The sequence below is a fragment of the Haemaphysalis longicornis genome, unplaced genomic scaffold, assembly GCF_048455015.1.
Source record: "Haemaphysalis longicornis isolate Haplotype H1 unplaced genomic scaffold, Haemaphysalis longicornis Haplotype H1 scaffold_430, whole genome shotgun sequence".
NCBI lineage: Eukaryota > Metazoa > Arthropoda > Arachnida > Ixodida > Ixodidae > Haemaphysalis > Haemaphysalis longicornis.
In genome coordinates this window covers 94,215-106,374 of record NW_027526372.1, presented here as the reverse complement: position 1 = coordinate 106,374, position 12,160 = coordinate 94,215, and the positions used below count along the sequence as shown (strand labels likewise).

Here is a 12,160-nt window from a genome sequence, read left to right as displayed (position 1 = left end):
GACAAGAGCAAGAAAGACCACACACAGCAACTTGCAAAAAAACACTCGAGTTTATTTAACCTATAAAAACTAAGCTTCGAAACGCACAGCATATAGGCCTGAGACCGGAACGAAATAAGTCCAATAAAACAAAGGAAAAGAGCAACACGCACAAATGACAGAATGCCCAAATCCGGGCTGTGTACAAAGTGCAGTGGTGTAAAGCGCCATTCGCAGCAAACCTTTCGTACACGCTACCTTCCTCCCTGAAATAAACGCTAGGTAACCAAGTAAAAGTCTCCCGAAACAAGGCCGCGCTTATTTACATCATGGGCCGACCGCTTGTTATAAACCATCACGCGCCCATCCCCCTTAAAAAACTTAATTATTCTTCTAAAAAAAGATACGCGTGAAAAGAGATGGTGGCGTACAATGCTTAAATGTTAATACTCGCACAGAGTAAACGCACCCGGAAAATAATTTTTTTCTTTCTTGTCATTAAACAGAAAAGGGAGTAAACAGTCTTTTCTGGAACAACGTGCCGTTTCGTGAATAAGAATGGAGCGGCCTGTTCACCCCCCACTGCACACACACCACACACAGACGAGAAGGCTAAGAGACGACGTGAAGCGTCCATTGTTCGCCGATGTTCACACCTGGCTTGCGCACTCGTAGGAGCTGCTTCTTCTCGTCGTAGGTGAACCGCAAGCTCTCCACTCCTTTGCCTAGGGGAGGGGGGGAAAAAGAAAAGAAAAGAAAAAGTGATGTTAAAATGCGATTTTGAGGCATATATGTATCTTAGCAGCTTAACACTTCCATGAAGAGCACCATACGTTTACAAAAAGTACAAGGAAAGAAACAATTATCATCATCATCAGTCTATATGAAGGCTGCTTCTATCGACTTCCAACTGCCCCTATCCTGCCCTGTTTGAATCTACAGTGTAGACCGCTTATAACGTATGTCGCGGGAGCCGCTAAAATCCGCACTATAAGCGGTACCGCACTATAACCAAAACACGCGCGAATTCAACCACATCGCCACCTATCTCTCAAGTCAACCTATATTTATCATCACTCAAACGCACAGCACTTAAAAACGAAGGCACGGTCCATATTTCGTGTTATTTTTAACATCAGCCGCTGCTGCTGGGCAAAAACGCAGTCTCACAAACGGCGAGCGCGGCTTTAACTTCCGTTGTGTTTGTTTTGAGACCATGGCTGCGTTTTTAGCGTCTATGAACATATGCCGCAAGACGTGATAAGAACGCCAGCGGGGTTTTTTTTTTTAACCCACCTTGTGTTCACGATGCCGAAGGCGGCTGCTTATCAGCGCAACGGAAATCCTCGGCTTCGCGCGGCTCGAATGTTCGGAAAGGGAAAGAGCGGTGGCTTATCAGCAACAACGTTCTAAAGCGTGAACCGCGTGGTAGATTTGGTATCGCGAAAACGTGCAGTGCACGCCAGCGCGGATACAACTGCCGTGGTGTGGGCGGCGCGGTAAAAGGCGGCAACATGGCGTCGGCACTGGCCGTGAAGCGGTGCAGGCAGTTCCAGCAAGTTCCAGCGACCGCTTCTAACCGCTCGCTGAAATGCCGCACGGGGCGCAAGCGAAGATGCTCATGCAAGAAAAGCGCTAATAATGTGGGCAAAAAGTGGAATATAAACTGCCATCCCCGCTGCTTGTGAAAGCGCCCATCAAAAAATACCGCGGTGGTAAGCCTAAACATCTCTGGCGCGGCTAGCCGGCTCGGAGCGCTTCGAATCTCCCGCCATTAGGTACGCGTCTCCCCATTGGTGCAAGTCGTCAGGCTCCTCCCACTGCCACGCGAAGAAGCCACCGCGAGCGCGGAATCGTCGACACGAGCACGAAAAAAAAAACTCACGCACAACGCTGATGTGCACGATTCGTGCGCGAAAACGGGCCATGCGGTTCACAATTAATAAAATCAACTTGCCGCGCGCGGATGGGGAGACTCGCTATCTTCCGAGATTCAAACAAGGTCAGTTGTGGTTATCAGGTACGCACGAACTAGAGGGTGCCTATTTTTTTTCTTTGGGTGTCTACGTTAGAGGAGGGCAAGGGGTGCACGCTGCGTCAGATGGCCGATTTCACCCTTTCTTTTTTCTTTTGCTACCCTAAAACGATGCCTCAGCTGCGCCGGTCGATCAGCAGACCCGCCGAAAAACCGCACTATAAACGGTATTGTGCTTCGGCCAACCGCATCTTAAGCGGTATGCTTATGCATTGAGTTCTATGGGAGGCAAACCGGTGGTCGCAAAAACCTGCGTTATATCCGGTCCCGCACTATAAGCGGTTACGTTATAAATGGTCTACACTGTATAGTATGCTACCGAATTTCCTTATCCCATCCTTAAATTCAGTTATCAGCCTCAACCTACACCTAGTCCCACAACTCACATTAACCACTCTTAACCTGATGGTCATTCCATCTCACTACATGGCCAGCCGAAGTCCATTTCGTTCCCTTCTTTACGAATCCTGCCACCACCAGGACACTGAAGTCGACCTGATAACGGTCCCACCCAGGGCAACAACAAAGTGTTATCTAATCTGATCTTTACTGGACCTATGATTTCGATCTATGAACAAACCAGAGTTTGTTCCCCAATTCAACATGCTCGTTGCCTATCCCTGAGCACGACCCTAACCACTCTTATGCACGGCTTGTTGGGCCGATGTCAACTGTCCTTCAAGGTGTTCAGTAAAGGGCCAAGTTTCGGCCCACAAGCCATCATTGGGAGTACGCATTGGCTGTTTGCGTTTCTCTTCAGTGACAGAGGTAACCTGTTCATTACCTAACAGACGTTCATTACTTGGTAAGAGGTTCATTACTCGGGAGTGCTTGCCAAACACACCCCTGCACACACCAATTCTATACTCGGTTACAACTTAAGAACGGCACCGAAGTTGCCGCTGTGCCTCATCACCGCAGCCGGATGTCACTCCGCGCAGCACAAGTAGCGCGTTACTGGGAATATTTTGAACATGGCACGAGGCGTTTTTGTATCTTTTTGGACCTAATATGCTTATAAACTACTGCAGCGACGGCAAACAAACTACGTGAGAAAAGGCAGACGCTATCATGCATTCGTGGCAGTCTCCTTTCAAAACGCGCGCGCCCGTTGACATCCGGGTCCGTCACTTAGGTGGAGTGATACCGTACATGAGCTGGTGCCGTTCTTAACTTGTTCCATAGTATACACGTACACTGTAAATTCACTAAATTCAGATCAAAATATGATGGAATTTTCAAAACTGCTCCGTTAACTTTTTTTTTTTTTTTTTTGCCAACTCTCTTTCAGCCTAACTTTGTAGGCAGCTGATGATAAGACAGTGCCCAAATGAAGCTGAAGATTACAATGCAGGCTGTACCGCTGGTGCAGTACAACTTCGAAAAGCAAGAAGCACGTCTAAGAACCAGAGGAGTGCGAAGCGGGAGCCTTACTAGTCTTGAGCTGGACGTCCGTAGGCCGTGTGGGATAGCCAGCTATGACCACACGCTCCACCCACGCCTTTGTCTTGAACTTGCCCGGGCCGTTCAGGATCCTGGGATGAACGATAACTGCGGTTATTCAACTCCCACAAGCCCAGAACCACTGACAGTGACGAAGACACCATTGACGAGAAGTTCAAAGAGCACTACATACTCTTTACAAGCACTGAACGCCCTTTCCCGAGTTGAGACAGTGGTTGTCTGTACAACCCTTAATGACACACACACTCCCACAGATCATAGAAACGATCTCTTTAATCAAGCTTGCTCTAACGTTTGCACGAAACCGGTGCCCTTGAAAGCAAGAGGAACACAGGCATTAGGATATCACAGACACACGAGCTCCTCACTTATACCACTGTCAAACGTGCCTATTTAAGTGCACTTACGCCGAGTGCACTTGGGTTTCCTGAATGACACTTTGGCTGAGCGCTGCTAAATGACGAAACAGTCCCCTTGGCAGTGATGTCAGAAATAATAGCTGGCGTAAATATTTCACAATATTACTTAAAATTCCACCCCTTTATCAGGTTAGAAACGATGTACTTGTTTCGTTGTGCTTGCATGGTTCAACACCAATCGGTACCTTTCACATGGCCACAAAAAAAGATGGTCATATCTTCCGGCGGTCATATCTTCGCATTTATTCGCTACACAGCGAATCGCTATCATTGGGGTAAAATTATAGGACAGTGTGGGTTATAACAGAAAAGCCTGAAATTGGAGCACGAACACAAACGCAGCACACCACCTACGCGAACGCCTCAGAGAACGGCCGCCATGGAGCAACAAGCCACCAGGCAGCGCTGGCACATCGTTGGGCGAGTAAGTATTTTCTCGCTTTTCGTCGCTGCTTCACTATTTGAGAAAATAAATCAACAATATATCAATAATTAACTTTTAACCTTACATATATTCATCTAGACGGCCGCTATTACATGTTGTGTTTCCTGATTTCAAGACCTTTGCTGAAGAGAGAACTCGCTTGGCGACCCTGCCCGGGTAAACTGTGTTTTGGAAACACATTCAGGTTAAAGTGCGTTCCTTGGAAAGTGTCATTCACACTTGCCGTGTAGCTACTCCCGAATGACATTTCAGCCGAGTGCACTCCGTAAAAGTGCACTTAAATGGGCACGTTTGACAGGGGTATTACTCTCCTCGCTTTTCCCGTCTCTATCTACCTTGGTTTACCAAGTGCCCACTGGTATACGAGCCAGTCCTGAACTTGGTGTCAGCAGCAGTTCACAACTCTGTGCTTGACAATAATTTTTAAAATCTATTTCTCGTAAATAAATCGCGCTGTAGATTTTTTTTTTTCTTCCAAGTGTTGCATTCTACCCAGATAAACCGTTCCAGAAACAACACAAGGCCTGCTACCGTCAACAAAAACAGACGCAGGTTAAATCGCAATGTCATCAGTGATGTTCCATTATCACAGGCAGCAGGCTCAGAACATTCGGCTCTAGATTCTGGGTCATTTCCAGAATGTTAAAGGGGACATAACCCAGAAGTACTCATTACAATTTTCAAGCATTCAGAATGCTTGCTTAATTCAAACATTCATTTTCCAGCAGGATACACCAGAATAGGTTTTACCACACATTTGTTGCTATAAAAGAAAACACATTCGAACAAGCATAAAACAAGCAATCTCTAAAAAGCTTCAAAATTTTCAAATTCTAGGGGTTTAGTACACCAAGGCTGCACTTGGGCTATGAGGCATATTGTAGTGGAGGGCTCCGGGTTAATTCTGGCTGCCTGGGGATTTTTAACGTGCACCAAAATGTCGACACACAGGCGTTTTTGCTTATCGCATCCATCTGCAAAGCAACCACCATAGCCGGAATCGAACCCATGAAATTACTTTGGCTCAGCTCCCAAGAGTACTCACTCAGATGTTAACGTGTTGTCAGCAAAACGGAACTTTAGGTAGAGTAGGTCTCCCCTCTTGTAGTTGAAGCTGGAGCCATCGTCGACATACAGAGTTCCTTCTGCTGATTTGCCCTGAACATGGAGAAAAAAAAAACATGTTAAGTGTTTCAAAGGTTGGTTCACACATTTTATTATGGTCAATTCCGAAGTCACATTCACCGTTTCATTGCAAAAGTTGCGTCTGCTATCCGTTGCTTAACTGTACCACTGTTTCGGATTGCGTAGGAGAAAGAATGTTCTGTGCTGTCGACAGTCACAAGAAGACAAGTGCGGATAGAACAAGTTTCTTTTCGTTGCGAGAAAAGTGGGGGAATAAAAACTCCCCTCTCTAATCACAAAACATTTTGGGCACACTACAATTCAGGGAATTGCTTTCACACAACACATCAACACTTGGACTACATGTGATTCAGAATTTTTTCACGCAGATTTCTTTGTCGTAGCTTTATCTGGGTAAAATAATCTGCAATAAGTGCGTATAAAAGCAGCAATGAAATCTGTGGACAATGCGAGGGCACTGTTTGGCTGGCAGTCTTCTCAAACATTTACAACATTGTCAAAGAGATCACATGTACTGCTCCTCGCAGAAGGTAAATGCATAAATGTGTTTGTGTGACCTTTAGCAACCTTATGATGTTTCCAAGTAAACGGCAGTGAAGCCTACTCCTCAAAAAAACAGTGCTGAAGCATCAATCCAGTGCACAGCACATAAACCACGCTCATACCACGATCTTGCTTCTTCATGTGGGAGGCACGACCTCTCACAAAATATAAATGAATGTGCGGATGAATGAGTGTAAACAAGTTTGCGAGTGAGTGAATGAATGAACAAACGAACAGGACAACTGCCAACTTGCCTCCTTGCAGAGTGCCACTTGAAGCGTGTACGGGTCATCCCTGGTCAGTGCAGAACACCGACGGATGCGCTCCTTCTTCGGGATGATGGTGCCGCCTCTCTGGAACACCGGGATCTGAGAGAGAGGGAACGCAGGGACGGAAAAAAATGTTTATAAATTTCCTTCGAACTGGTGTCAAATGTGGGGACAACGAACCATCTGTTCCCTACCTCTATGCTAACTAAATTATTGCATGCAGAGCGATGTGGTGTGACAGGTAGCTGATACATCTTTCAAAAAGAGAGAGAGAGAGAGAGAGAGAGAGAGAGAGAGAGAGAGAGAGAGAGAGAGAGAGAGAGAGAGAGAGAGAGAGAGAGAGAGAGAGAGAGAGAGAGAGAGAGAGAGATGCAAACGGAAGGGTCACTCAATTTCAATTACACAATCGCAACAAACAATCTCTCACCGAATTGTTATACAAAGCCAAAAAAGAAACAAAAGTAAACCCTGGTATGTTCTTCCGAGTTCTTTGCAAAAAAAAAAAAAGAAGTAGAAACGTGCACGTTTTAACAATTAAAGAGACACTCTCACGAAAAGTCTACGCAAAAGGTAGAAAACTGTAAGGGACTGTACCTTGCTGAGAGTGACAGGAATGGAAACGGTGCTCAGGCCTTCAAACTTGTCCCAGGTTTCAACGTCGTACCAGATCTGGCAGCAAAACGGGAGCAATGTAACAATACCAAACCACTTGCATCCTGCTCTGGCATGCTCAAATTTGCCACCACAATGCATTACTGAAGATGAGATCATTTCTGACTACCAGGGCCCAACAAGAAATGAAAAACGCTCAAGCAACGTGCTTGAAATCACACACTCCATGTGCCTTCAACACTGAAAATCAGGTGGTGACTAGTAAATCTCTTACCCAAACACAGAAGAAAGTAAGTTATTGTTTATAAAAATGACTCTTGCAGGTGTATTAACCACACTGGTTACTTCCGAGCAACCAAAATCGAACAGGACTAACTGCAGACTACACGTGCACCAATAAAAACTGTTCACTGCCAACATTGGATTCAATTCTTCCCTTACGCCAAGGCGACCAACTTTCCGAGCAAAAGAAAAATGAAGCTATACAGGTAAGTACAAGATTATGCCCAACCAATCATACAAGAACATAATCTCATAATCCCATCACGAGAAATATCATTCTTATAAAGTCCACAGAAACAACTCTCGAATTTCGTGTTCACAGCACAAAAACCGGACTAAGGTGGGATGCGGAAAAGTTAAAATATCGGTTCGGACCACTTGGGCACTTTTATTGAGAAGCAAATGCGGCACACAAGATTAGGTTGCACTTTGCTTCCGTCAGCAATCCTGAAATTCAATCCATAATTTCATTCTTGGCAAGACAGAATCCCTCCCGACTGTGCCACCACAGCAGGTATTATTTACAACGTTTGACCACACCTTAATCAAGCCAACTTACAAAATACCACAAAAACAAATCTTCTGCAATTTACGCAACGCGACATTCACTGTGCGTCACTAAAAAGCCTTGCAACCGAGATGTGAGTAAACATGACACACTTCCCTGGTACTGTAGGTGCTGGACTGAAAACAATTCAAACACCGATGTTGGCAGTCTCAAACTTGTGCTACATGAGTGTTTCAAAGGTCCTTGATTCCAATGTCATTTGACTCAAATGACACCTCTAAGCTGCCACATGACGTTTTTCAAAGGCATTTGGTTGAAATACCATTTGAGTAAAAGGAGCATGACAACCAACTTTTGAGAATCTCAAAGGCATTTGAAACGCGAACATTTGTACTTGCACAGAGTTTCTGCATGCCGTATTTACAGAAATACTTATTTACGACTAAAACTGGGTTTTTAAGGAGCACATGCTCAATCTTTTATTTTTTTTTTTTTTCGTTTTTGTTCACTATCACTTAGTCTATGATTACAAAGTCACTTGGTACTCTCAACACAAGCGGTGCAAAAAAGAAAAAAAAAATACTGCCTATTTTCCACATGTTGTGCTCATGTATGTAGATCATAATCAATTTCATCACTCACGAAGCTGTTTTTTGGCCTGACAAAAATTTTCTTGCCACGTCATGAGAACGAAGCTGGGTAGCAGCGGGGCGTCAAAACATGGCAGATGAATGCGGAAACTTTCAACTGCCTTTGAGAATTGTCGTGAAGATCGGCGGAACTCCTTCCATTTCGAATGGCATTTCAAATTTCCAAAGCCATTCGACTCCAATGCCTTTCAAAAAAATGTTCATGTAGCACAGGTATAACTTCCACTCCGCTTTACTCGGTTAATTTGATAAAATCAGGATCGGTTACTGCATGCGAGTTACATACGGCGCTTGATCTCATCTCAGTAAATGTTCCCACCTGAATGCTCTCGTAATGCCTTATTAACAAGGTGGCGAAAACTGCCGCTCACCTCATTTTCGCCGGGGAAGTAGACGCTCACGCTGGTCGCTCCGGCCTCGACAACGGGATGGACCAGCAGGCAGTTTCCTAGGGGACAATGCACGAAACGGCAGCGCTTCTGCTTCAAAGCTCATCACTTTTACAAAGCAGACGACTAATCCAATCAGTGCAAATTGCATGCAGACACTACCAGCATGGTCAACACTGCACACCAAACGGTGGAAAATAACCAACACATGCAACGGCAGCCATAGTGGGCGAAAAAGCAATTTGGTAGCGCAGGTTTCTTACAGAAAATGACTTGCACACACGTCCATTGAAACACGTACAGGGTGTACCTTTTTCTTTGACTATGCGCAACTGATTTATGGATGAAGATGACAAGCACACATCAAAACATCGGCAGTAGCAGCAGGAGGACATCATCACCCTCTACACACACACACATACGCATGCATATATGTTGTAATGAATCCAGAGTGATTGTCCAATCCCTGCTTGGGTAGGTGTCAAAAAGTGCACGTTACCAATCATCACCAAATCCTTGCGCAGGTATACATTGTGGACCTATGAGTACAGTTAAACCTCGATGTAACGAAGTCGGTAAAATTCGTAATTTACTTCGTTACATTGAAATTTCGCTACATTGAAATTCGCGGTTATAATGAAGTGTTCATCCCGTGAAGCGTTTCCTGAAAAAGAAAACGTGGCGCGCATACACGGCCGGCGCACTGTTTCTGTTTCTATCGGTGCTTAATCGTCTACGCGGGCATCAGCGTGATCCGCATGGGGCGTTTTCTTCCCGAAAAAACGCGCCCCGCAAGCCACAGGCGCGCTGACGCAGCCGCGGAGTCCACCCGCGCGATGCGGGTAGCTCCAGCGACCGATTCTAACCGCTCGCTGAAACGGAACTCGAGGGGCAAACGAGAGGGGTATGCGAGAAAAAAAGCGGATAACGTGGGCGAAATTTTCACTGTAAAACGTCATACGCGCCGCTTACGAGAGCGCCCATCAAATATCCTTCGCGGCGGCCTTATCGTCTAGCCAGCCGGCATCCCCGAGCGCTACTGCTGCGCGCAGCGCGAGTCACTTCCCGCCGCCGGCACGCAATCGCAAACGCCGGTGTGAAAAAAAAAAAAAAAAACCGCGCGTGCAAAGCTTATAAAGATTCACAAATGCTTGCTGGGACGACGAAACCCAACAAGCATGAGCGAACTCGAACGAAGTGCAAAGCGGCGGCTTGCGGCGGCGGCGGCAACGCCAGTGGCGATTAGGCTTACCACCGCGGAGGATATTTGATGGGCGCTTTCGTAAGCGGCGCGTGTCACGTTTTACAATGAAAATTTCGCCCACGTTATCCGCTTTTTTTCTCGCACGCCCCTCTCATATGCCCCTCGAGTTGCGTTTCAGCGAGAGGTTAGAAGCGGTCGCTGGAGCTACCCGCATCGCGCGGGTGGTCTCCGCGGCTGCGTCAGCGCGCCTGTGGCTTGCGGGGCGCGTTTTGCGTTTTTGCAGGGAGAAAACGCTGCGTGCGGTTCACGCTGATGCCGATTAAGCCGTAGACGATTAAGCTCCGACAGAAACAGTGCGCCAGCCGTGTATGCACGCCATGCCGTTTGTAGGCAAGGGACTTAATCAAAGACTCCGTGGCTGGCTGCATCCGCGGCATTGGGCGACCCGTGTCGCCGTTCGCGTTTTATTGGGACCCCATTTCGGCGCTTGCGTCTTCCAAAATCTACTTCAACTTAAATATCGTGCCTCATTCTCCATGAAACTTCGTTACATTGAAATTCCGGCAAACGGGACTTCGTTACACAGAGGGTGAAATACATGGTGTGCATACACTTGAAGTTACAAAAAATTCCGTGGTTCGTTACATCGAGGGTTTCGTTACATTGAAGTTCGTTACATCGAGGTTTAACTGTATTGCCATCTGAGTGTCCAAGTGGCTACAGGGAAGACCCCTCACCTAATTGCTTAGGACAGACTGTGTTTAGGACAGCCTAATCGCTTAGGTGCTCTAACCCGCCTCACTTGTACAACTGTGGCGCAATTAAACAGCACTAGAAGGTATATAAAAAAATTTTGGTGGCACTTTTATCGGCTACTATGCCTTGAAAGTGAAAGCCCTGCCCTTATAAAAGACTAGTTACTGCTACATTGTGTTTGCTTCTTTTTTTATTCTTGCGTTCGTTTCTCAACCTTGTGATGCAAGTTGCTCAGACCGACAATTGCCACTAACTGCACTTAAAGTTACAACGCCCCAACAGTCAGAGCTCTCTTCCGTGCGCCCCTGTTCTACACCCGCCACGTGCACCCATCACGGTGCACACACCAGGCTCACTCTTGTTGCATACTGGCACAGTTCGAGGTTAGCGCTGCAGTAAGCGCACCTAGCTGGTGCTCTGGCGACCTGGGTTCAAATCCCATGCGAACCCAATGCTTTACAGCAGCGGCCATTTAGGTACCTTTCGTGTTGACGTCAACGACTACTACGGCAATGGTCACCCTTTTGTGTAGAGCGGTAGGCATCAAAGTTTTGGCATGGGCCATACATGCACTACAATAGGACGGGTATTAAGAGTGGGTGCCCATCGCCATGTTTCTTAATGTACACGTGTCCACACAAATGCACAGAAAGACAGTTTACACAGGACGTGGAGGAGGAGGAGGAGGAGAGCGAGAGAAGAGAATCAAGCCCACTACTCACCGACGAGGTGCTGGTCGTCGGTGGCGAAGCCCTGCCGGTCCTTGGGGAACTCCATCCAGAGGGGGCGCATGGGGGGCACGCCCGTGCGCTCGTTCTCGTAGAACAGGGTGTACCAGAGGGGCAGCAGCGCGTACCGCTGGTGCAGGGCCCCCCGCACCAGCTCCAGGGTGTCTGGGCCAAAGCTCCAGGGCTCCCTCCTCTTGGTGTGGATGTGCGAGTGCGCCCGGAAGAAGGGCTGGTATGCACCCGCCTGGTAAAGGAAAGGGGGTGAAGCAGGAAACGTCGTTCAGGGACCAGGACTGGTGTCTGAGACTACTAAAGGTTCTTGAAGTACCCCGCTTTTAGATTTTGGTTCAAATAGGACCCGCTGATAATGCTCCACCTTTGACACGCATTTAAGCTCTTGAAGATCAGCGCTCTCTACACGTCACACACTATGCGTATCAATGAAATGTGCCCTACATTCTGTCTCAAATATCTTCAAATGGGATACTGGTACTGCCCCCCATTACCTTCCCAGATATGAAATGCTGCCTGGTTTGGTTATGTATGACACCGCCAGATACCAGGGAGGCTGTACCAGACATGAACGAGACTCTTCCAGATTCAAAACAGTATTTCCTCAGCATAACAGGACTTGGCAACCCAGGTCGACTATATGTGCCAGAAAACGCACAAATGAACAAAAAAACAAATTTTGTTTTTTAATTGTCATGTGTGAGAAAATTCAGTGTTTT

The 12,160-nt window shown here is 46.8% G+C and overlaps 1 protein-coding gene across 8 annotated transcripts in view; it reads right to left on the bottom strand.

Moving 5' to 3' along the window:
* Positions 1–471: 471 nt before the first annotated feature.
* The window catches only part of LOC144137671 (neutral alpha-glucosidase AB-like), a 54,909-nt gene continuing 43,220 nt past the window's right edge, over positions 472–12,160 (bottom strand). For all 8 annotated transcript variants that reach the window (XM_077669597.1, XM_077669599.1, XM_077669598.1 and 5 more), the window contains 7 exons: positions 11,424–11,673; positions 8,724–8,800; positions 6,895–6,969; positions 6,286–6,399; positions 5,388–5,500; positions 3,449–3,549; positions 472–704 (listed from right to left, as the gene is read on the bottom strand). In XM_077669597.1, coding sequence (XP_077525723.1) covers positions 592–704; positions 3,449–3,549; positions 5,388–5,500; positions 6,286–6,399; positions 6,895–6,969; positions 8,724–8,800; positions 11,424–11,673 — 843 coding nt within the window. In that variant the 3' untranslated portion in view covers positions 472–591. The remainder of the gene's footprint in view (positions 705–3,448; positions 3,550–5,387; positions 5,501–6,285; positions 6,400–6,894; positions 6,970–8,723; positions 8,801–11,423; positions 11,674–12,160) is intronic.